The 26,863-nt window shown below is 38.9% G+C and overlaps 1 protein-coding gene across 27 annotated transcripts in view; it reads right to left on the bottom strand.

Moving 5' to 3' along the window:
* LOC131434773 (poly(rC)-binding protein 3) overlaps window positions 1–26,863 on the bottom strand; it is a 731,715-nt gene that overhangs the window by 59,782 nt on the left and 645,070 nt on the right. For 23 of the 27 annotated variants that reach the window (XM_058601873.1, XM_058601870.1, XM_058601869.1 and 20 more), the window contains one exon: window positions 464–26,682. The exons of the other annotated variants lie outside the window; for them this stretch is intronic. In XM_058601873.1, the coding sequence (XP_058457856.1) occupies window positions 26,268–26,682 (415 nt within the window). In that variant the 3' untranslated portion in view covers window positions 464–26,267. Of the gene's footprint in view, window positions 1–463; window positions 26,683–26,863 lie in introns of those variants that run through there. 27 annotated transcript variants of the gene reach the window in all.

Here is a 26,863-nt window from a genome sequence, read left to right as displayed (position 1 = left end):
CTCTATTTACGTGTCACATTTCATTTCATTTGATTGACAAATAACAAGGATGTGACAGTTCTCCCTAAACAGTTTTTCATCTGACGTTGAAATTCCAACATGAAACAAAAAAGGGTCATTAAGTCAATTTATATTTTTACATGGACGATTCTGGAACAACAGATATTGACTTACCATTTTGACGTAAAACCATTTCTTTACACGATCAATTTTATCACCTTTGTATTCATTCGTGCTATGGCAGTAGGATTATTTTCATGTTTTACTATTTAACAAAAAACAGTGATGAATAAACTGATTTCTTCAGTTTAAGTAGTGTAAACCTACGCCAACAGGACGACTCCTGGTAGTTCGATAAGCGATATCAGAAACAAACAAAAAACTCAGATAATTTTTTTACAAAGATTTATACAAAAAAAATACTTTGTGAAATCGAAGTACAACAGGGCAACTGATCAAAGCAAGGGTTCACAGCATTAAAAATAAAATAAATTATTTTATCTACATTTATTTAAAGAAAAAAAAAACAAAAACGAAACTGTAATCAAGGGAAGGGTACTTATTTACATTGGCCAGGTTAGTGCGGTTACATTTTGCGGGTGCGGTGCGCGCGCCTTCGTAGGAGCAACCACGGAGATTTCAATGATTTCCACGCGCGTTGGAGGGAAATCGCGCCATCGTTTGGTTGTTTTTTTTTTGTTTCTACTTGGTTTTTGGATGGTTTCGGAAGAATCTTTCTGGAAATGCATGAATTAGTGCGAGAAATGGGTTCGGTTCAGAAGGCTGTGATAGAGTGGCTAGAGGTAGTGTGTTGCGACTGATGTTTGGTGGATGTTTTGAAAAATAAATTCGAAAAAAAAAATAAATGAAAATATATAGCGAGAGACAGAGAGAGAGAGAGAGTGAAAGAGAGATGCTAGTTGGTGATTGTTATGGTGATGTGCGGGTTGTTTATCGTTTTTTTTTCACGCTTCGAATTCTATTTGAGGAGAATAGTTTGATGCTGGATTTGCTGGAACCGGGAAGCTGGAAAAGAAACAATGATTAGGGGTTTTGATTTTTCGGATAACGATGCGTTCGGTGCTGTTTTGTTTTTTGTTTTTTTTTTGTTTGTTTTGGGATGTGCTTTTGCGCTCCACTGACAACACACTGGGATTCGGATTGTGGGCTGGTGTGAATGAAGAAAAACAAGACTGAAAAGAAGGTCGAACCTTTTTCTTTTCGTGGTGGAGTTTGGTGGTTTTTATAGTTGTTGTGATAAACTTGGTTTAGTGGCGTGGTTGGTAGGAATAGTCGGCAAAGTTCCGTAGAGTCGGCGATTTTCTGGAAAAAAACACTTAGAGTCTAGAAGTGTTAGTGTGAACACAGCATCCAGACATCCAGAACCGGGAGAGACTTGCTCCGGCAAGGTGTGTGAATGTCCGATCATCATCCAGTTCAAACTTATCATAATTTTGTAGGCGTACTACTCTGAATTTTTTTTACACAACTTTGACCGTCGATCTGGACATCTGCTGGCTGTGGTGTGGAATACAACAAAACAAACGAGCAGTTTTTTTTGGCTAATTGTTCCAATTTATCTCAGAATTTACCTTTATTAAATCATTTTTACGCTCTGTTTACATGAAATAAGTATTTACTTGTTGCATTGTTTTTTTTTTGTTTTGTTTTGATAATATTCGTCGTATTTTGTGGCCTGGGGTTGATTTAACAGTCAATGAACTTGGATTATAAACACTTAATTTCGTTAATTATTATTGGTTGGTTTGGTAATTTGGTTGAAATATCCATGCGCAAAAATGTCTACTTGTTCTCGATAGAGCATAAGGTGATTAAATACATTGAATTGGATTGGATTAAAACTGGATTCGTATGCAAGTGATTCTCATACGCTAACGTGAACCATCTAGAAAGTATTTACGTGATCTATTTTTAATGCAACTTACATTTAGTCGTTCTTATAGCAACGCTTGTAGTTTCTGTTCTAAAAACTATAAATTATTATCAAGATTTTGACAGCTTATTCATACGCAAAAAGTCTCGATAGTTTGATCTTACTCTAAGTAAGTTGAAGTATTTCATTTCATTTATTATAGAAGCCCAGCAAGGCTATTCAAGATCGTTTCCAGCACAGGAGAGTTTTTCTCCCTTCAACGTGACACCTATCGCTGCTTACATGCTAAACCTAAAGCACAAAAAAAATCCTTACTCACTAATCTTTAAAAGACAATGTAAGAAATGAAAAGTTGAAAGTTACAATAAAAACCAAAATTCGATTGGTTGTAGCCGATAGGCGGGATATTTTCGTGTTTATCTTTTATTTTGTAATTCGATCAGGAAAAAAAGCACGTCGATGATTTGTACTACCGCTTTCCAGGATTAAAATTAAAACGTGACACGTAAAAAGTTTGCGGGAACTGGCGACTGACTGCGATGCGATTACCGGCAACGTTTGACGAACGGCACTTTGAACTTATGCGATATAGTTTTTTTTTTCTTTCCCCATATTGCTAACAATATTTATGTTTGCAACCGGCGGAGGATCAATTTCATCTCATATTTCTAACAATTTCACGCTATCATGTTAGTCATTGGCAACGGAAGTTAGCGCTAAGCAAAGTTCAGCTCGTTGGGGGGAAAAACTCCAATTAGAACTCCGAACCGAAAGTGGGAATGAAAAACCAAATATCAATATCGCATGCTGCGCACCGACCACAGCCCGCAGGGAACTGTCGGAAATGCGAGTTCAAGCGACCGACACACATCCAGCCAGACTGCCAGACGGATGGACCGACAGATGGGTGTTTGTACAGAAGCTTAACTTTGCCCGATCCGTGAAAAGCGCGATGAAATGGAAATTGATGGGTTGTACGCTTTAACTTTTTCTTTTTTCGATTTTCGAAACGGTACAGCCGATCTGAGTTGAAACTGACTCGTTGTCAGTCTGTTGGCTTCCCGAAAGTTGCACTGCAAGTAATAATAATCATGACGAAGCCATTTGGCGATTCCCTCCTCAGGGACCAGGATCCCTTTCCGTTCCTTGTTCCTCGAAACATCGGAACATGGATGGAGTTGCTGGTAGCTCTATTTTTCGATAATGGTGTTCGAGTAATTTTGGCATGGATTGACCTGATTCGAATCCATACTGAATGGTTATTAAACAACTATACTTGTTGTTAGGGAATCATAGAAAGTTTTATAAAAAATATTACAAATGTGGTCCGTTCCACCAGATTCAAGAACTAACGACTTCATTTTGAATATGAGCTCAAATTATTCATGGCAAGTAACACTGAAATAATAAAATGTGTTTCTGAGAATCAATTGATGGCTGTCTCACACAGTATGAACACAGTCTAATGCCGGTGCTATTTTGCAAAAATTGTCGATTCTTATATATTTTTATAGCAATAAAAATTATGCTAGTATTGTACTATTGATTTTCACAAAATCAGTCGAATTTTCCAATGAAAATACTCAAAAATTTCCATATCGACTCCCACACTGAAAAAAATTACCTTAGAAAATTTGAAATCAGTTTACAAAAATAACTATAGATCAAAAAAATTTAAAAGTGTCTTTTTACCGAAAACTAAACTAAACTGAAAGTCTTTATGATCCGAGAATTAACTGAATCTCAATTTGAGAGAGGATACTGGTGGCCCGATATTTGCAAAAAGTATCAGTAATTGACAAGAGAAGTTTAAGTTTCCTGAAACCACAAAGAACAGACATCCACAAAAGCTGTGTAAAGCATACAAGTGAAAATCCGTTAAAAATCACCGTTGCATACGACTTTGCACGCATTAATTACCATTGTATGGAAGCTCGAACACAAGAGCCCGTAAGCAACTGTTGGGCTTTTCGAAGCGCCACTACAGGAGAATTGCTACTTATGCCGTTTTTCATTGAAAAACACTGGTGGCGTGGATTGCTCTGGTTTTGCACTTTCGAGCAGCAATGAAACACCGTCAGAATGTTGCATTTCTGCTCGAAAGTGCAAAACCAGAGCAATCCACGCCACCAGTGTTTTTCAATGAAAAACGGCATTAGTGACTGCTTTTTGAAACAACCGTTGAATTACTTACACACATTGAAATCTCTACTTGGATGTCTGTTCCCTGTGCTGAAACTGCCCGTCTTATAATACATGGACGGTTGGAAGGGAACATAATAACCTACCTTGAGACAAAGTTTCATTGAATACGAAAGTGGTGTTCTTTTTTTTGTAAATGGACATTAAATTTTGAAAACCGATTTTATTTTATCGAATTTAGCGCAAAATCGTATTCGGAGTTGTTAGCAGGGGTGCGAAAATTTGACATTTTTTTATACTGTTGCCAAGCATAAGACAGTCACTGCCAACGATATGCGCAGCTGCTACGTTCAACAGTAGCCAACTCGCAATGACACGAGAGCTTGGCGCAATTATGAGAGCCACGACACACGACAGCAATATTGAGAGCAGTTAATTTTGTCGCACTCTCTCACAGCAGTCAAGCCACAGCGTTCGCTTTGTGGTAGTGTAGGTACATGCTGGATAAGTAGCTGCTTTGTTCATTTTCGGTCACGGGTTTCGAGAATGTCACTAGCTCAAAATGTCATGACATTTTCATAACGGGACTGTTATATCCGCTGTGATTGATCTGTGGCGATAAATTTAATGCGAACGGCGGTGTTTTTATTACCGGTTCAATTACAGTTTTGAAAAAATTCAATCACAAAGCTTGTTCATGCAGATGTTTCAAAAATATTACAATTATTTACATAAATTTCATACACGAAGTATCAGGAGCGCAGCTTCTGCCTTTCTAATATGACGCAAAGGCAAGAAATCTTACAGCAGAGACAATAAGTTTTGCGCTCCTATTACTTCTACAATTCTGGTTCATGCTAAACGGGCTTCAATTGTTTGATCGAAAAAGTGCATCCAAATTCTGGAAGTCAAAGCATTTACTTTGCTTTTCTCACTGAACCGCTTCCTTCCAATGGGAGTGCAGAGAAACAAAACACGTAAGGATACACACAAAAAACCGTCTGCATTGGGAAGCAAGACTTTCTTGTGCATGTCCCCCTACACCTCATGAGAATCGACATAAAATGAATTTCAAAGTTAAGCCTTGTTGGCGACTGCCTCTCGAAAGTTGTTGAATTTGGAAGGAGCTACTGTTTATTGTGGCTAGCCATTCTCAGATTGAAAAGATTAGAACAGTTATCGATGAGAGCAAACGGCGACATTCACGAGAGAAAATGTCATGAGACCTACGACATTTTTCATCTTCTGCAGTCGTGGCGAAGTACAATCGGCGACTGCTGTCATTTACGCAGTTTGAATGTCTGCTGTTTCGTGTCATTCTCCAGTACCGTTTGCAACCCTGGTTGTCAGCATATACACTTTATCACAAAAAGCCAACCTTTCTCACTTTACTTTTCCAAAATTTATCTAGACTTTTCTTTTGAAAATAACTAGACAATTTTTTGCAATGAAAATACTGAAAAAAAAATACTAATGGAATTTTACACTGAAAAAACTCGAATTTAGAAAATTTTAAGCCAAATTGCAAAGAGATCGTCGTTGTTTATTCGAATGAAATTTTGTTCCAACATGGATAATTATGTTATGTTTCCTGTTAACCTTTCATATATTTTAAGATGGGCGTTTTGGAGGGAAAAAAGTTTTTACAACAAAAACTTTTTCTTATCCAGCACTGACACTTTCTGCAAATATCGGGCAACTAATAACAGGGTATTCGGTAAAATTTTCTCAAAAATTGAAATTCTTTGGAATTTTGGATGATTATGACTTTCAGTTTAGTTCTGTTTTTGATAAAAAGACTGGATAAAAACTCATTCCAAACAAGAAATAGTTTTTGTTTAAAAAACTTTTTTTTCCCTAAAATGAGCCTATCTTGCGATGTATGATCGGTTGGCAAGGGATTTAGATATATAACTTGGGACAAAATCTTATCAAAATCAATAATGGTTTGTTTTTGTAAATCGATTTTAAATTTTTAGTTAATTTTTTTCAGTGTAGAACTCGATAAGGATTTTTTTCAGCAATTTTATTACAAATTGAACTGACTTTTGAAAATTACTTTTATAACTCTTTTTTGTAGGATTTATCATTTTCGACAATAGCTCTTTGAAAAACAATTCGTTGAAAAAGTTTGGCCCTTTTAAAAAGACAGTTTGGATCAATTTTGGAAAAAAACAAAGTAAGGAGTGTATCGATAAGTAGTTAGCAACATTCAAACAGTTATTACTCTGAAATGGCTTAAATTTTTGCAGCGTGTTTGGCGGTGACATGTTTGTTTACACGTCAATAAAAGCTGCGCAATCGATTGGTTTCGGTACGGTTTATCGTTTCAATGATGAGTCGAAATGATCCGGAAACGCGAAAGAAAATTCTGCACACTTGGTGCTCAGAAAGTGGTGTCACGTACAACGAAATTGCAAAACGGGTGAAAGTGGACCACACCAGTGTCAAAAATATGATCGAGAAGTTCGGTAAGACCCTTTGCATGAAAAATTTGCCATGATCCGGTAGGAAAACGGGTCCCAGCCAGCCCGGTTGGGACTTGAAACCCATCGGCGTCGACGCGGGATTTGGCCAAGCAGTTCAACACCAGCATCGGGATGATTCAGCGGATCGAAGTTCGGAGCTCCCTGGAAACGTACAAGAAACAGAAGGTGCCGAAAAAGTCCCTGGTACAGCAAGTTCAGGCCAAAACCAGAGTGCGAAAGCTGTATAACCGGATTCTACATAATAAAGACGAATACATCCTGATCGATGACGAAACCTACGCCAAGGAAGACTCTCGAGCGCTGCCCGGAACGCAATATTATACGAAATCGATGTACCAGGACCTGGACGACGCTGACACCACGGTGGGGATTGAAAAGTTTGGGCAGAAGCTGTTGGTCTGGCAAGCAATTTGTACCTGTGGTTTGCGGTCGTCGATTTTCTTCACGAAGGGCACAATTAACGCCAATGTGTATGAGGAAGAATGTTTGAAGAAGAGAATGCTGCCACTGTACAGAAAGCATAAGGCTCCTCCTCTCCTCTGGTCGGATTTGGCTTCATCCCACTACGCCAACTCCGTTCTACAGTGGTTGTTAAAAAATAATATACAATTCGTGGAAAAGGCCATCAACCCACCGAACTGCCCGGATCTTTGGCCAATTGAAAGGTATTGGGCAATTGTCAAGCGGCACTTTCGGAAGGAAGGTACAAAACATGCAGGAGTTAAAAAAAACTGGACAGCTGCCACCAGGAAAGTCACAAAAGTAACTGTGCAGAATTTAATGAAGAATGTCAAGTCCAAAGTGCGAGCGTTTCACAGAAACTAGGATTTTCTTCAATATAATCAGTGAAATGCATAAAAATGTAATTTTTCTACAATATATCGAAAACTGATGTCAAAATATGTTGTTTTTTTTTTGCTTTTTTATTCAATAATCAATGTTGCTAACTACTTTTCGATACACTCCTTATTCAGTGTTTTTTGACACAAAATCTACTTGTCCAGAAAGCTTTATTCAAATCAGAGAGAGTGCTGCCAACATCAACACAACGGATGAATCTACGCTGTATCGACTCGATTATGTGAGTGCCATTGAGGTAGAAAGGCTTCCAAACAACTGAACAATATTCCAGAGTAAAACGAACCAGTAAACAGTTTAGGGATTTCAAGCATGCGTAAAATACTTGGCCATCCTTTGAAGTCATCTGAGAAAGATAACTGCGGTCCTACTAGCGAAAAATTAACATCGTTAAAGTACGGCAAAAAGACCAAAGGGCTTAGAAGACTGCCTTGCGGAAGTCCAGATGTTGCAATAAAAACCTTCTCAAACATATAATCGTTAATTTTAACCAGAAGATGTCGATTGACTACATTTACCATAGGACGTTTGTATCTACATCAAGTCGATCCAGTTTTGCAAGTGTGATGTTATGATATATTTTATCGAAGTAGGAGGAAAGATCGGTGTAAACGACTTCCGTCTGAAAACCGTTTGGCAGTCGTGGAACGCTTAGGTATAGAACGGCTTCAATCGACCGTACGCGAATCAAACTAGAAGTACAATTTTTCAACTGTAAAGTTTTCCTAATCCTACTTGATTGTACAATATTCTCGAGATATTTATGCCAGTTGCCAAAAAAAAACGAGCTTAGTGAATGTATTGTCGAGTTTGGTCAGAGTTCACGAAAATAAGGTGCCAACAATTTTGGAAATTGGTAAGCAACTTAGAAGATGTTTTTCGCAGAAATCATTCGGCTCAGCAGACTAATTTTGACGTTGTCATCATCCACAGCGTCAACTGATAGAGGATTCTAAATCTTGCGCAAATTGAACGATGGAAAAAGGGAGGCTTCAATGGCTTATGCTAAGAGCAAATTCAGCAGCTGGGAGTTTTATATGCGCGATCTATAATAGAACTAAAACTGGAACGAACGTATCTCCAGCAAACCGGTTTAGTTTTATTTATTCGAACAGTTCTACTGTCAAATTTCCAACTGGTTTTCATATATTTTAAACACGACTAAAACGCTGCTGGGGCTACCAGTTTTTCTGGTTATGATTTATAGGTTTAAATTTTAAAAGTGACATAAATTATACATCTAAAACTGGAACACTTGAAAAAAAAGATATCTCAGTTTTAATGTCGAAGCAGCTTTGTTGATTAATATATATTGACTGATTTGCTTGACGCGCCGAAGTTCAATTTATAATGCTGTTCCAAAAGTATATTGTTATTTTGAAGTATTGAAATACAACCCGTAAATTATGTCGCGCGACACCAATGGTGTAGTCGTTTATTTATTTATGATTTACTTCCATCAGTTTGTTTCTTAATATGTGCACTTTCAGTAGAACAACGTCAAAACATTGTGCCCAAATGGTGCTATAGATTTCGAACTGTAACCGAAAAAGATAGCACAAATGGAAGAAGTAAATGGAAGTGGCAGGACGAAGAGCAATTATGAAGTTCGGTGAAGTTAAGACCAGAGGAGTCAAATCAGAGGAGAAGGTTCTGCTTTCCTTCGTTAGGATAAACGTACACTGATGGCGTTCTAGCAAAATGAGAAAAGGATTCAGTGCAAGAATTCAAATTTGCTATTTGAAGTCAAATGTTTTTCGTGCTAATCTTTGAATTTATAAGAAGCAAAAGCAATCAAAATGCAGTCGGAAACAAAATGCTTCGATTAGGTTTCGAATTTAAAAGTTGTACGATGCGATGTGCTTGCTGGGAACTCAAGCTGTATAATTATTACGAGAAATAAGGTTTCAAACACTTGCCAGGGCTATAATATTATACGGTACGAGAAGGAAAAGTATTGAACCTGTCCAGGATATCGGTTTAAGTCGAAGAATTTGGTAAGAAAGCAATGGTTTGGCTAGCTGTTTGTGGCTGCGGTAAAGTTTCGCAACCCGCCATCACAACTACTTCGATGAACAGGGATTTTTTTAAATTTTTTGGAGTGGCAAGTCGATTGAAGATTTCAATTTCCCTGTTTTTTACCGGTTTGTAAGATAAAAATTCCCGGTTTTTAAAATAGGATCCTGCTTAGTTTTTTGACATTTTTCTAATTCAAGCTTTAAACAGATATCCCATGGCATTATCTCACTGCAGGTGAGTCGAGTGTTGTTTTATATAATATTAAGATGGAAACATATTGATGTGAAGCTATTAAAGATCCCGTTATTGAATATTTAGGGATTTCGCCAACTTGTATGTAGAAGGTATAAGGGTGTGACGCTTCTTTGCCGTCGTAACATCCAAACCCTTCGTATTCTGTAATCGATTTTGACATTCTCGCAGGCGACACTCATCGAATTTAGTCAAAATTTTCGTTCTCCCATTACGATATTGAATTTCCTACATGAAGTTTCCTTTGACACGGTGAGACTAACTGATTATCCTTACCTAGCACCATATCTTTTGACAAATTTGCGGTTAGAATTTTGCTTGCTTTAGTAACTTTCATCTACAGTTCTTTATCTCTGGTGTAAGTTTATCGTTTGAAACTTCTCTGATCCGAATGAACACCCTTCGGAAACTGATTAGGAGGATTAACTTTCTTTGCTCATCAATCTTGTATAATTGTGAAGATCCATGTCTAATAGTGCAACAAAAGTATTACTCACAGAAGACCAAAAACTGTTCATCAGAGCTATAAAATTTCACAGTCAAAAATGAGCGGACTCGGAGCGGAGAAATCCCATTAATCATTTTATTTTTTCGATCACCGTACCATTAGTCAAAATTTTAAACCACCTGATGCTGCCAGAGTTGCTTGGAGCGTTTTCCGTGAGCGCACATCGTATATCATCTTTTTTTTTCCTCCACCGCCATTCTCGTAATTCGGTCTGGAAAATCTGACAGCAACCGAATGACGATTCGGTTCGAATCCGTCCCCCGCCCACATAACGACACAGTGCGGGAGAATGAGCGTGAACTGGCCAATTTTTTTTATCTTCAAATTTCTTTTCAAAAATCGAACAAAATTGTGCCAGAATCTGGTCTTCTTTTCGTCATAGCATCGGTAGAGTAAATCCGAACTCGCTTCCGTCATACTCGCACTAATTAGAATTGATGATGATGGATATCTAGTAATTTAGCCTACACCCAGCAGTAATCACCCAACTGACTGACTGCTGCTAAATCTCTTCATTTCACTGGAGCAGGAAAAATCCCGGACCGAGCTACGGTCCAACACGCACTCTGGGATCCGGGTGAAGGAATGGAAACAGGTGCCTACTATATCGATCGTATATCCAAAATGGAAGTACTAACTTTCTCCTTCCGCTGGCAACGCGCATCCCTTTTCAAATTTAATGGAGCAATGCTCGTAAAATGTGCGAACTTTTCCAACTGTTGTATACCGAATTAGAATTTTTCCAAGGCTGCGAAGAAATAGGTACGGAATAGGTTATAGAATAGAACTGTTGTTTTCCTTGCGAAAGACGGCAAGTGGTTGGTTGTCTAGAGTAGAGTGTTTGTGCTTGGAATCAATAGGGTGACTCAACCTCATTTTCCGCAAACCCTCTCAATTTCCATTTAATTAAATCTTTCAATAATTAAAGTGAGCTCCGCTGTCATACTTCATTACATTCGCTGAAAAGAAACAACATTATTAGTTTCGTTTGGTTTGTAGTTTTACTGAAACCAAATTTAGCATGTTTATTTCTTTTAGATCAGAACTTAGCGCACTTCACCGATCGTATCATAATAAGACTAATAAGATTAATATACATTTCATTCATCAATGCGTAGCCGTCTTACCTTGAGCACAAGTAGCGTAATGTTATAAATTATACAGGGATTACGTCCCTGGTGCCCGAGCTTACTTATGTAACGAACAGCAACTTTTGTTGTCGAAGAATCTCATCCAATTCCCTATTGACATGGACTGTGGCAAATCGATAAGGCTCACTTTGCCCACGTAGAGTCCAGCTGAAGAAATGGTAGCTATTCAACTGCTCTACAAGTGCAGTAGACTAGGTGAACTCATATGTACTACGAGTCATTGAGTCCGGATTAAACTGTAAACTGTAACTGTTTATAAGTTTTGCAAAGTAGTAACCATGATGAACAACTGTTTAAAAATCTGTGTTATTGTTGCAAATGCTGAGAAGTCTTAGACTCTAGCGCTTAAAATTTTGACAGTCACGTTTTTTTCTCGCACACATATTAGTACAAAAAGATACATGTCTCATTCACATCAGGGATGCCAGGTTAAATTTTTCAAGCAGATTTTTAAAACTGCTTCAATGGCGTTTTTAGCCAACAAAATGAAAGTCAAGTACACGAAAATAAAAAATGTCCATTTTGCATTTAAGAATAAATGAAACTGCGAGTTAATAAATATCTACAGCGTTCATCAGAAATTTGAAAATTTCATAATCTTTTGTTGTGTTACACACTTCGAAAAAACTTTATAATTTAACATCTTATAAGATGCACCTTGATAGAGCGTCGCAGTTCACTCCAATTTACGTGCAATAACGTATAATATTGTGTGTGATGGGAAAATTCCATAACATGAAATTCATTGAAATAATAAAATATACTGATAGCGTGAGCGGCAACTTGAACCTACAATCATTGAATTACAAAGTATGCCCGTTAATCGAATGATCCACAGAAGCACACAGATCTTCTTAGCTGATAAATTCATGCAGTCATGCACTTGCTAGCCGAATGGAAATTTCATTCGGAACCAGTAACATTTGACAAATACAGTCTCACTGGATTACAACACTAGAGATGGGCAATTCGCTCCTGAGCTGTTCCAGTCACTTCCGGTGAAACTCTCAACGGGTGAGCACGTTGCATCGTGTTAGTCCGGGGAAAATTCGAGTATTTCGCAAGAAAGAAAGGATTTTCAGCCGTACTTTGACGATTCGACGCAGCCACACAGCGAGATTTTCGCTTGTAGTCAAGTGAAAAGAAAGTCCACTGGACTATAAACGAAAATTAACTGGCAATATAGCCTTAGTTGCTGTGCCATCAATTCGGCGTCATCTCAAGTGAGGTGACGCCAACCAGAAAGGAAGAAGAAGAAGAAGAGCTGTTCCAGTGAATCGAATCTTCAAAGTGAGCTGACAGCTCACAGCTCTTTTTAAAAGAACCGCAGCTCACCAGTTCACCGCACTGGTACGGTGGAAACAAGCTGAAACAAGCTACGAGCTGAACGGATCTTCGGCTCTTGAAGAGCGAGTTCTAAATGAGAAGTAATGTGTGCTTTCATTCGTTCTACCAAATGTTATCCTTCTTTAACAGATTGAATGAGCCATTGTCAATAAGAAATCTTACCTCTCACTCAGTAGGCTAAGGTACATTCAGGGATGCCAACAAATGTGACATAATAATGATTCGCACACAAATTAGTTCGCAAAGCATTGTTCTTTGTGTATTAATGATTTCGATCATGCATATGAAAGAAAAACGGAATAAGAGAAACGGCGCTCAAAACTAACCTTCAGTTCAATCTAAATGAGCTGATGAGCTAATGCATTGAATCGACTCACTTTAGTGAGCTGATCCGTCCGGAGCTGCTCACCGGTATGAGCTGTTTCGCACCAGCGATGCCAGATAGTAGTAGTGTCATTTCCGTAGATTGGAATTTTTCTCGGAAGCTCACACGGTGAAAAGCTTTTATTTTTTTTTGCTCGCCAGACAAAACTTGTTTCCGTAGTTCTCCGTTGATAAATTTTTTTTTGTCTACGGATCCGTAGATCCGTAGAAAATGTTCGAATCCGTAGATCTACGGAGATTTCCGTAGATCTGACATCGCTGTTTCGCACATTTCTAGATTACACTACTTGTAATTTTTTTATGTGTAGGTTAGAAGAGTAAGAAACAAATTGTTAAACATGGTCTTCTCAAGTTTTGCGTGACACGGGACTACGAATACAACGTTGACGTATGAATATTTGTGATGGAAGAATAAGCCAATTAAGTTCAAAATGTGCATAGGTTTGATAACGATGATCATAAATCGTAGTGATAATTTCAAAAGATTATATCGTAGTTTATTCGATGATATTTCAACACTAAACATACCATGAAGTTTGGCATTGAAAATGCACGTATCAACTTACTGTTTTCGCGAATTTTATTTCATGACTAATTTATATATAGTTATATTATATGTTTTTGTGATTTGTATATTTTGATCAATACATGTCGTATGCCGATTCTTGCCACAACCGGTCATTTGACCGGAAGAATGTTTTTGCCTTTCTCTTAAGAAAGAATATAGATTTACTGGGAAAACTAACTTTTGATCGGAGCCAGGAAGCTTCCTATTGTTATACACAATTCCACTCAGCTTGACGCGATCGGAACATGTCTGTGTATGTATGTGTGTGTATGAATGTGTGTATGTGTACTTTTATAGATTCAATTTTCTCGCAGATGGCTGAACCGATTTCAGCTATCTTAGGCTTGTTTGAAAGCTACTATTGGGTCATTAATCAAGTTCGATTGGCAAATGGCGAACGCATCCGATTCCGGAAATATAATCGCAAAAGTGACTGTTTTTCTTTTCTATCCGCTCAATTTTCTCGAAGATGACTGAACCGATTTTCTCTATCTAAGGCTCGTTTGAAAGCTACTATTGGGTCATTGATAAAATTCGATGGGCACATGGCCGCCACTTCCGGTTCCTGAGATATAACCAAATAATTGACGCAACCGACAAATCACACTCGCGTTGAAGTGCAGTTTTGTGAATTACCCGAATCAAAATGGATATTGCTGGATCTTCCTGACTACGTGTCAAAAATTTTCTCCGAGAAAAATAATAATACTGGGACTGCTTGATTGACATGAGATAGGCTTTTTCACACCACTAGGTGGATTAAGGCAGGTTTTTTTTTTATTTTAGTTCTGTGCAAAGTCTAAAGCGTTGCGAATAAAATAGCATCTTGTTTTTTTTTTAATTTCTGATACTCAGAACACCCGGGATAATGACAGCAGTGACGCATCTCTACTTTTATATTTGTTCCTGTTGATCTCGGTACCTCCGAAAATATTCCGTGTGATGGCCTTAAAAAATTTCCAAAGATTGTTTAAATGTATTCCAAACAGATATGAAACATAATTGTTTTTGTTCTCACGTTTTTGTTTTTTCAGCAAAAAAATCCTCAAAAGCATTTAAAAACGTCCGTCACACTAGGGTACTCCCTTAGATGTTTGTTTATTATTATTTCGCTTCTAACATACATTTTTTGACATTTAATAAGGGAACATTTGACCGGGCATGGTACCAATAGGTAGGGGAAGATGTTCGGTTGCCGGCACCCCACCGTAACTTTTGACAGAAAGCAGATAGCGTCATTTCGACAAATGTCATGTGTGTGTGTAATAACAGCACGTTCTTTTTGGGCCGAATACCGAAGCAAACAGACGCTTGTACTTTTTGCTGCGTTCAAACAAAATTGTATTTGCGTGAAAATCAACACAAAAGTTTTTCTGACTTTTTTTTATAGTATCATAAATTGAAGAGCATCAATCGGAAAGCTGAGTGGATTGAATATTTATGAGGTAAAATCGCTAATACCGGATGCTATCAAAATTTTCGCAACCGAAGATTTGTTTTGTCATTTTCAAAATGTCTACCGATTTTTATTACCGGCACCTCATTTTTTCCGACAAATCGCGAAAAATTGTCAATGATATGCAGATATGCCGAGTCTGCACATTTGTTTGTAAATTATCAAATTTCTTAGTTAACATGTAAACCTTTTTTCGTTTACTTTTTCAGACTTTAAAAAGATCGATGGTTGGCAGATATTCGACAGAAATTATAGACTTTTGAAAATTGGCGCGATATTTTCGTTTTTGCTAGCTAAACTTATTGTATTACCCGGCATCTCTGGTGATATGCAACATGTGGACAACTTGACGGCTTCAATACATCCGTCATATAAATAAAAACTTTGGTTTTCTGGTTCTGTTAGCCATGGCGACTTCAAACAAATCGTCCAAGTCAAGGAAAATTAACTTTAATGCACTGAATAATGCCATTAAACGTGGCATAGTGGATAAGAAGCCAATAAATTCGACTGCAGCAACGTATTCAATCCCGCGAAGCCGGTGGAAGACCGGCCAAATCAACACCAATGGCGCCACAATCCAAATCATTGACCAAGAGAGCCAAGGCGAAGTCACCATCAGACAATGAAGAGTTTTGTCCAAAACGCCTCTGAAAAGAATAAATTCCGTTTTTTCTTTGAATTGTTGCAGTCTTTACTTATAATTTTCCATTTTTAGCAAAATTTCTTGGGGTGCCCCAACACCTTTTTTGAAATGGCCAAAATTTATTACTTTACTAAATTGATAATAAAGTTTTTTCAATCGATTGAATCAACTAAGTTTCTCATTCAGTTGTTAGCTAGGGACTTTAGCTTTCTATTGATGTATATATGTCCGGAATAATGTGCACTTAGTCAGAAGTTATAATCTTAAAAGAAAAGGGTGCCGGTAACCGAACACTCTCCCCTATATATTAAGTGTTGGTATGATTAGTGTTAAATACGATAACGGTAAATTTGTTTTCGTGTTTGTTTCAAAATTACCGGATGACCAGCAATAGCATGGATGACCAATCTTAGTATTTCCACACTTTCAACTCGGAATCAAGAGACATCGTACAATACCATGGGAAGGTTTTGAATCAGAACAAATTGGCTCGAGTGGCACGTTTCTCTGGATTTTGGCAGATTTGTTCCTGCTAATCGATAACAATTCACTACGCATTTCCGTTCATTTGGTCAAGGCTACGATGAAGCTACCGTGTAATGTGCGTCGTTCAAGTACCGGGTATAAACTCGAATCCCTTTGAATCTCGCTAACGGTTATAGCAAGTTGTTCGTGTTAGTTATTCAAAATTGCTATGGTAAGTGTAAGAACAAGACTTGGAGGATTCTATCTCCACGGTTCTCAGGAAATTGCTAAAGACATTTTGACACGCAACTTTAAGAAGATGAAGGGAACGTACATCGGACGTAAAACTGATGTCAGACGGATCGGACTTGACAGATCGAACAAAAGAAGTGAACTGCATCAGAACTGCTGGGAAGTCCAACTCTACGCCCAAACGACCCTTCATCCCTTTAGCGAGTAGAATGGAAATGCCTCCTTCATACGGTTGTAGGACTAAGTAAGCAGAAATCGTGAAAATATAAGCAACAATTACATTTTTCGATTACACTTCGTTATTCGCAATTTAAAGTATTACTAATTATAAAAATTTTCTAATGACACAGAAAACATACATTGTTTCATCAGATGAAGGTGAATGGGAAACATGGAATGCAAATTGTTATGGCACACTTAGAGTAAACAATTTCATTGTACTTTGGTAAGAAAACATTTATGGCATTTTAATACGACCATTTTTCCCATTACACTACTACAAGTTTAACATTGTAGGTTATGAACGACGTTCGACAGTTGACTGACAAACCAAAGTGTTGGTGGTATTTACAAAACTGAATCAACATGTTGCTAAGGTAAGCAAATATGCTATCTCTCAAAACCCCTCACGAAAGCATTTTACGTATTCGGTAAGGCTCCGGACCAGGAAAAAATATCACCATAATCGTCATCAAATAGTAATTGCGGAAAAATGAGCTCCATCCAGCAAGCTCTGACAGTCACCGAACCCTCCTCCGGTTCGGTTCGGAACGTTCCCGGAGCCCCGCGACCCGGTGGGTTTCAACCGGCAGGGCAGTTCCCCTAAAACAAATCTGCCAGGCGGATAGCAAATTGAGTCATTAAACTGTCATAAAACTCAGCGTTTACACAGTTTTAATTTCCTTCTTTCGTCGGGAAATTCGATCAAATCCGTGGCACACGACAGTAACCGCAGGAGTATGACGACGTCGACCGGAGAGTGTACTGGAGGGTGCGGTAGAACGGGGAAAACGAGTACAAAACTTTTTTTTTGTCGATCTCTCTGCCACTCATTAAAATCTGATTTACTCACAACACGCAACGCCGTACCCCTCGACCAGAGATAGCGAGATAATCTTCCAATTTGGGTCCAGGCATCTTCCCAGCTCCCGGTCGCATGCATCGTGATACTCCCGGGTGTCACGGCACCGTTCGTTTATATTCCAATTTGTGGCCCTGTGTGTTATTTAATCCCACGAGGTTAGATAATGATCCTACCTATTCCGTCACAACTCTACCCCCACGGTAACAGAAGGTTATTAAACTTCACATTATGAATTTTTAAATGGGCCGGGAGCAGACGGATCTCCGAGATTAATCGTACCTGGAATCCTTCATCCTGATTGATGAACGTGCACGGTGCTTATTTCCGTGTTAGGGAAAGAAAACTTTGTGCAACTTGCCGGAAAAGGGGTCTTTTTCTTCTATTTGTATACTGAGAAACAACAACAAAAAAAAAGAGGAAATATCCTCTTAACGGAGCGAAAATGTGGTGTCAAAATTTTTAAAACGGATTTTCGCTCCGACGTCGTGCGTTACTTTCTTCGGGCGACATTCGCCGTTGCAAGTGCCAATGTCTCCATAATGAAGAGTGAGTAAGGTTTCGTCCCCGCTAGGGGATTGGGACAGTCAGGTAGATTGAAGTGAAATGTTGTTGTTTATTTTTTTCTTTTTTTTTTGCTGTTGTTGCTGTTGCCGTACTGATTCACAAAATTTCATTACCAGCAGCTTTTCTCCACGAGTGAGTGTCACTCCGTGTTACAGCCGTGAGGTGCCGAAGCCCAGTATGTGGCGGGTTCTTAAATTGAATTATGCTTTTTTCGTTACCTCCGTCGCACACGTGATGTAGTGGAAAACTTTTACGGTTTGACAGCTTAGTCGGGAACCAACCGGAAGGAGGAAGGAGCCAACAAACCGGATCAAAATATCAATTTCGAAGTTTGCTTGCCGTCGAATGCTAGCAAATATCGGTCCGCCCCCGGGTGAATTTAGAATTCTTGGATAGACTCGAGACGGAACGAAAGGCTTTCCGAAAGAAAGAAATACGGTTCGTATAATTAAAACAGTTAATCAACCTAATGGGGATGTGATTTGGAGAAGATGCCGCGAGGAGTAAGGATTTTTTTTTTCGGCTAATAAATAAGATTGCCCAAGGAAAGATGGGGTTCGTGATTGAAGTTTGTTGCTTTGTTTTTCACGGAATTCCGAAAGGGTACCGGACGGGAGAGACTTTCGGATCAGTGAAAGCAAGGGTTTACACGGCCGAATTATTTGGATTAATGTGCTTAGTGGTGAACATTCAGCATTCTCGAGGGTGGTAATCTGCTTTGATTTTCCGGCGGTGATTCTGGGTCGAGTTTTTTTGTTTGTTTGTTCTGGTTTTCGAAGAAGGAACAAGTGAAGTCGTGTTCGATTTGTAAGTTGGCGTTGTTGATAGCATTTTTTTTTATTTTTTAAGAGGTGAACTGCAAGCATTTTCAAATGGGCCTCGCCTGCAACCGCTTGTAAGATTGAAAACGTAAGCTTAAGGAGTGTATCGATAAGTAGTTAGCAACATTCAAACAGTTATTACTATAAAATGGCTTAATTTTTTGCAGCGTGTTTTGCGGTGACATGTTTGTTTACATGTCAATAACAGCTGCGCAATCGATTGGTTTCGGTACGGTTTATCGTTTCAATGATGAGTCGCACTTCCGGTGAAACTCTCAACGGGTGAGCACGTTGCATCGTGTTAGTCCGGGGAAAATTCGAGTATTTCGCAAGAAAGAAAGGATTTTCAGCCGTACTTTGACGATTCGACGCAGCCACACAGCGAGATTTTCGCTTGTAGTCAAGTGAAAAGAAAGTCCACTGGACTATAAACGAAAATTAACTGGCAATATAGCCTTAGTTGCTGTGCCATCAATTCGGCGTCATCTCAAGTGAGGTGACGCCAACCAGAAAGGAAGAAGAAGAATGATGAGTCGAATTGATCCGGAAACGCGAAAGAAAATTCTGCACACTTGGTGCTCAGAAAGTGGTGTCACGTACAACGAAATTGCAAAACGGGTGAAAGTGCACCACACCAGTGTCAAAAATATTATCGAGAAGTTCGGTAAGACCCTTTCCATGAAGGATTTGCCCCGATCCGGTAGGAAAACGGGTCCCAGCCAGCCCGGCCGGGACTTAAAAGTGGTTGAGTACATCAGGAAAAACCCATCGGCGTCGACGCGGGATTTGGCCAAGCAGTTCAACACCAGCATCGTGATGATTCAACGGATCAAAGTTCGGAACTCCCTCAAAACGTACAAGAAACAGAAGGTGCCGAAAAAGTCCCTGGTACAGAAAGTTCAGGCCAAAACAAGAGCGCGAAAACTGTATAACCGGATTCTACAGAATAAAGACGGATGCATCCTGATCGACGACGAAACCTACGCCAAGGAAGACTCTCGAGCGCTGCCCGGACCGCAATATTAGACGAAATCGGAGTACCAGGACCTGGACGACGCTGATACCACGGTAACGATGGAAAAGTTTAGGCAGAAGGTGTTGGTCTGGCAAGCAATTTGTACCTGTGGTTTGCGGTCGTCGATTTTCTTCTCGAAGGGCACAATTAACGCCAAGGTGTACGAGGAAAAATGTTTGAAGAAGAGAATGCTGCCACTATACAGAAAGCATAAGGCTCCTCCTCTCTTCTGGCCGGATTTGGCTTCAGCCCACTACGCCAACTCCGTTCTACATTGGTTGTCAAGAAATAATGTACAATTCGTGAGAAAGGACATCAACCCACCGAAATGCCAGGATCTTTGGCCATTTGAAAGGTATTGGGCAATTGTCAAGCAGCTGCCACCTTCCAGTCACAAAAGTAACTGTGCAGAATTTAATGAAGAATGTCAAGTCCAAAGTGCGAGCGTTTCACAGAAACTAAGATTTTTTTCAATATAATCAGTGAAATGCATAAAAATGTAATTTTTCTACAATATATCGAAAACTGATGTCAAAATATGTGTTTTTTTTTCGCTTTTTTATTCAATAATCATAGTTGCTAACTACTTTTCGATACACTCCTTAGTCTACAGGAGTGTCTTTAACTGAATATACTTCTGCCTGTCTTTAACTGAATATACTTCTGCTTAGTCATAGAACTATCAAGTATCTCATTTGACAGTCACTTTTACAGTACAGACTACAGTTGACGACGATTTTAGCCAATCTGTCAAAGTCAAATATGTAACTGACAAATTGTAACTCTGATTTCGATAGAACTTTACATTTGGTTTGTCATCGGTAAGTTCGAACCTTCACTGTCTGATCACATATGTTACTTTTTCGATCAACAATTTAGATTTTTTATGAAGGTGTTTTTAGGTAGACTGGAGCTATCATCGACAGCTGTTCTTAAGGGCTGCCAAGAAAGTTTTGATATGTACGGTTACAAGTTTGACTACATCCAGTGTTGCATTCAGTATCCGTTGACAAAGAATATTCACTGACGAACACAAGCGTTCCAAAAAGAATCGTTTCTCTTGCATGCTCTCTCACTGAAAAGCTACACATACTGTCATTAATAATGTATGAGTTTCACTGAGAGATATATTCCGTCAGTTCAGTCTGATGCTCACTTGATGACAAATCACTATGATGGAAATCTCAGAGTGACGGTCAATGTCTAAAATTTTCGTCGTGATCGTCAATTGCAAGAAAAATTCGTTAAAAACAACGTTTTCTCGATATATCTTAGTTCACAGAAGGAAGATAAAAAATGCATTCGTAATCCAATGAATCAATCTCTATATGAAAATTGAAGCAAACCGATTCTCATACCAGCGATCATAATATCAAACTCATAGATTTTTAACATTACCGAAGATTTACTAACAAAACAAAATCAACACCAGACTTGCATTTTTTTTGTACGTTAAATGATGTCAGAGAATGATTATGAACATCAAAGTAGGCTTTATTACTACGATTAGTAACTGACTGTTGTACAGCTTTTGTAGAGTAAAAATCTCACCTCTCTTTACGAGATCGTGTTTCGATGACATTTTTAATCGTAGTAGGCAGTTTTAGATAAAAATAAATGAAACAAAACACTTTTGTCTAGATAGAAATCGAATAGTGCATATTTGATGTATTTCTTTCAATGCAAATTGTGGTGATGTAACATAACTACATATTTAAGAATCCGAAACTTTCAGTTTAATAATTTTTCTCTGCACAGTTTCATGGAAAAGAAAAGGAAGAACGCTTCATATGTATATACAGTAATTGTACGTGTTCAGTTGCATTCAAATTCCTTTGTATATTTCATGTCTTCCAAGTTCAACTAGAGCGGAAAATGTACATCTGGATACTACATGAAATGTATACTGCAGTGCGTTATGTAATAATTGTTTTGGATATGTTGTAGTCCAATTTTTTCCAATCATAGAGTGTGGGAAGAGTATTATAAAACAACTGTTTAGTTAGTTTAGCGAGTAAAACGTCCTCTAAAACTTCTTCAGAGATACCTGTCTGAAAGTCTGATGAAACCGAATCTAAATTGAACTGGAATGCACGTTTCACTGATATTTGACTTGCTGGAGTAGCTAATTCCACCATTGCTATGGCAAGAAGTTAAGGATAGGAGTTTTTATGAGCAATCCAGTGATTCTAAACATTCCATTTTCAATTTATAGTTCAAAAAACTGTACGGAACTTTAAACTGATCATATAAAAACAAACAGAGAATAACCGATCTATTCTCTCATTCGAATCATTTTACTCTCAGCGTGTTGCCACTCTCGCGTCACTGATGTTCCTGTTCGCCGTACGCTACCCATTGCATCAATTCGATCATCTTTGAATGACGATCATTTTGGTTCGTGACAGACCTATCTCGTAGCTTTGACGTGTGAATGATTATCACGACTGAGTGCAACTCTGACTACATCACATAAAATCCAATAAAGCTACCGCTTGTTTGCAGTCTTTCTGAGCCGATTTTATTTGTTTCTCATGTTTCGTTACGTTACCAGGGAACTGAAATGGCGCCGCTATAGAAATCAACTAACCTTCACAAAAATAACTTTCACTTCATTTTTATCGCGACAACATATATGTTTTTATGCACTAATCGCATCTAAATTAAATTATCTAGACATTGCCAGGATAGATTTTTGATCCATGCTTTTGAAGGCGAGATGTTCAATGAACAAGTTGAAAGTTGGCGTTTTCAGAAAAAAGACTTTCCCGACCGCTAAAGTCAATGAATCATTCTGAAATTTTCACAGAATGATCTAAACTAATTTTCTAAGAGATTGTCAGTTGGGTTTTTTGATATTCGTCACCGTTTCTGAGAAAATCAGATTTGAAGCGTGAAAATAGCCCTCTAAAACGCCCTAAAACAAACTGGCCTCAGCCCTTAAGAATTTTTTCAGTGAATTACAGAACCTTACAGGCACTTTCTCGAAAAAAAGTGACGATTGAATCGGTCAAATTGGCAGTTGAGTGTTTTGCTTCGTACAAGTCTCTTGGAAAGGATGGAATTTTTCCAGTGTTACTCCAAAAAGGCTATGGGCATTTAGAATATCATTTGAAGCAAGTTCTTACTTTTAGTCACTTAAGACAGAATATATTTGGTGAGAAATAGTCTGTCAAATTTATGTTTGTTTTTGTTTCGCAAAACAGGATGCCAAATTTTTTTTGTTTCAATTATAGAGGCTTTAACATTTGTGGCATTCGCCTCTTCGGGCCATAAAAACTTTCTGACCCTATGTGCGGCGGGGTTGGGAATCGAACCCAGGCGGGCTGCGTGAAAGGCATCGACTTACCCATCACGCTATACCCGTCCCCTGGATGGCAAGTGAATTGTCGATTTGGATTTCCCGGTTTTTTCCCGGATTGTGAGATTAAAATTCCCGGGTTTTTGGAATAGGCTCAAATCGCCTCTATTTAGTTTTTTTTTTCAATATTCCTTTTGCTTTTCACAGATATCCCATGTCCAAAAAAGAACATTAAAATAGGCTCACTAATCAAGTATTGAAGTACTTTTCGGTACATCTCGAAGTATAAATAGTATAGAGCCTTTTTCTAGTCATCTTGGGGTTTTGGATGCACGTAACCGATTTCTTCCGAGAAAATTAATCAATATGGAAAATAAATAAACAAGGAACCAAAATTATTAAAATGGAAACTAGCCACTCTGAAAAACCAACAACAATGTATGCCTGCAATTTCAAAGCATTTTGAAGAGAGTTTTCTTCGTTCCTTCCGGAAGTGAAAGTGGAAATATCAGTTCGGTGGGAAAATTATAAACAGGATGATGGCACAGCGAACCTAACGCAATATCGTCATTGTCATGGCTTCGGCCATGGTACAACAAATTGTCATATGGACATACGCTATTTAAATTATAGTAATTCGCTTGCAAACACGTCTGTTCAATGAACGATACCCTCAGATGAATTGTCATGCTCTGATTGTGATGGAAACCACAAAACCAATTATTAACAATGACCTATTAGGTAATTAATTTTAAATTCTCATGTAACAAAATTTTGACATTGACATCTCACAGCAATATGAGCATAACACAAATATTGTCTCAAGATGACATTACTGAGACAAATCATGATGAAACAAGGGCAATCTTTGGTAAATTTAAAAACATGAAGACGCCTAAGAATGTTTAATAATTTTATTAGAAAATTTCCCTGCTACCTTTGAATACTTATTCGAAAACTTAATAAAAATCCAACAGAAGCATCCAAAATATCCTTATTTTTTTCAAAATAAGCTTTCATTGCGCTGTTATTGTTAACAACTAGACAAACTCTGATGCTTCCTGATTGATCTAAAACTGCCTGCAAGCCCTTAAAAATGGTTGGGGTGTTGGTCCAATTTCCAATGGAATGTTCAACATAGAACCTGTATGGGACAATAAATTGTTTCAACACTTTTACTGAACATCTCGCTCAAACGCAACATTGGGTATTGTCTCCTACTTTTCATGCTGCTAACAACTATTACTTAGCTTTGAGTTAGTAATATTTTCCCGGTTTATCACTAAAATTCCCTACTTTTTCCCTCGGTTTTCCAGGTGAAACCAAATTCCCGACTTTTTCCCGATTTTCCCGGTCACTTGCCACTCTGGCAAAAGCTTAGAATGCCTATGCCTGTGCGAAACAAACATCTTATTCGGTTCGGCCATCGGATAATTAACCCGTTCAATGAATTGACCATAGGTGTGAGATGAAACACAATTCGGCAAAATTACCAGTATTTTATAGAAATTACAAGAATCAAATTTTGTTCACCCCAGTCTTTGGCCGATTCTTAGTTGAAAATGATTGATTAAGTTTAGATAAGCAGTCAAAACTCCTTGGTTATCAGTTGAGTAATTAGAATACCTTTTTAACGATAATAAAACCCATCATTCAATGCTCGAAAGCGAATAAATATTATTTAATAAATTTACATGATTTACTGGGAAAATTACAGTACAAAATAATTCAATAGGTAAAAAATTTAAACCAAAAATGATGACTGTCAAATACGATGATACCAGCAGAGATGTTCAGGCCTTCCGGAATGCTTCAACATCGAGCTCACGGAGATGGCCAACAACCGTGATGATCCCATACTAAAATTGGAAAACAATCTTACGTTCGCAAACTTACAATTATAGCACTTTATTCGTCGTCAACCACGGAGGATAGCGTTGGAATTATACACGTGCCAAATGCACGTCTCGAAAATAGCATTGTATCAAAATAAACTACCTCAACTAAACCTAGAATCTGCACTGCCTAATTGTCGGCAAGACAGGAATGAAATTGATGGAGCAAAAAATCCAAACCAAAAAAAAAATTAAATCTCGTTCCAAGTCGTATTCGAACGAACGAACGAACGAACCGAACTACCTACCAACTCGGGCACGGTTCGACGAAGAGAGACCGGGCCACTAAAAGTACAAAAGCAAAAATTGTAAACTTCCATCCATCTTCGGTTTCGGTCGCCACAACCCTTGCAGGACCTTGCTGCAAAACGTGCATTCGCGGATAATTTTAGCAAACTGCACTAACCCGACGGCAGCAGGCTAATAATAGCGTTCGGTGTCGAGACTATCAAAACTCGTGCTCTATCTGGTACAATTGGATTGGAGTTTCGGGCGCTGGATGTGTCGCTTGTCTCGTGTCGCCGGTTTGGCAGCATGTTCGTTCCTCGCGCCAGCCCGCATCAAAACTTTATATAGCAGGATAAATGTAACCGAGTAGCAAAAGGAAAAGCTAGATCCATTGCTCTCTCTCTGCCTCGCTCTCTATCTCTTCTTTTCGTCGACTGCTGCTGATCGTGATCCTATTTTAAATCTTAATTGAATTAAACTCTATAAATAAATTTTTTATCTCTTCTGCTTCAGCATTTTTGCCTCGCCTATCCTCGCCTAGACTTTGCTCCCTCTGGAGATTGATTTTCCACTAGCACGCTACTGCTAGTGCGGTGACACGAACTCTACGATAGGAAAGCGACGCCAAAGGGCAGAAGAAGCTCGCTCATTCGACGAAAATATATGTATATAAAAAAAATCCACTACCGGCAAAACTTTTCTTCCAATCGTCAGCGCTATAATAAATTTATGTTTGACTTTCCCTGTTGACTTCTTCCGCCCTTCCTCCTCGCTTCCTGCTCAAACATCTACTACGCTAAAGTGTCATCGCAATTAAACTTTGCCTACCAAAAAACCCTACTCGCTTTTTCTTTTCTTACACACGGATGCTTCTACGACCGGAAGTTACTTAAGCTCCACCACCGCCGCCGCCGCCGCCAGTTTGGTTTTAGTAGGGATTAAACTTATTACGTTCGCTTTTCTTATTGCTGTCGCCGTTCATGCTGCTGTTGCTGTTCGGGGACCGCATCCGGGTGGTTTTGGGCCGATTAATGCCGGTGGTCTGAATGGAACCGAGCCCGGTGCCAGTGCTGCCACTGGACAGATTACCGAGCAGATCGGTAAGTCCGCCGAGGGCCGACAGGCTGGTCAGGGCATTCAGCGCACCGGGCTTCGAAAGCAACTGCGCCAACGGGATGGCCGATGCGAGCGGATTACCGCCGAGCCCGGAGGACGACGGGTTGCTGCTGCCGGAGCTGTTGTTGCTGGTGCTGTTGCCGCTCTGTAGCAGCGGGTTACCGCCGGGACCGGAACCTCCACTGCCGGCACTGTCATCGCCTAGATTCGCCTTCTGCAGTTCGACGCTGTTGGGAAAGGAGAAAGGAGGAAGTTGTCTGGTTAGGTAGAGAGAAGAAGGATTTGCGGTTTCTAGGGGGGAAACAGGCCAGGCTTCACGAATAAGGGGGGGCGTGGAGTACTGGGTGGACATATGGCATGGTGCGGGGTAAGTGCGTGTATTGTTTCTTTTTTTGGTGGTTGATGTTT

This window comes from Malaya genurostris, chromosome 3, assembly GCF_030247185.1.
Source record: "Malaya genurostris strain Urasoe2022 chromosome 3, Malgen_1.1, whole genome shotgun sequence".
NCBI lineage: Eukaryota > Metazoa > Arthropoda > Insecta > Diptera > Culicidae > Malaya > Malaya genurostris.
This window is presented reverse-complemented; position numbering and strand designations above follow the sequence as displayed.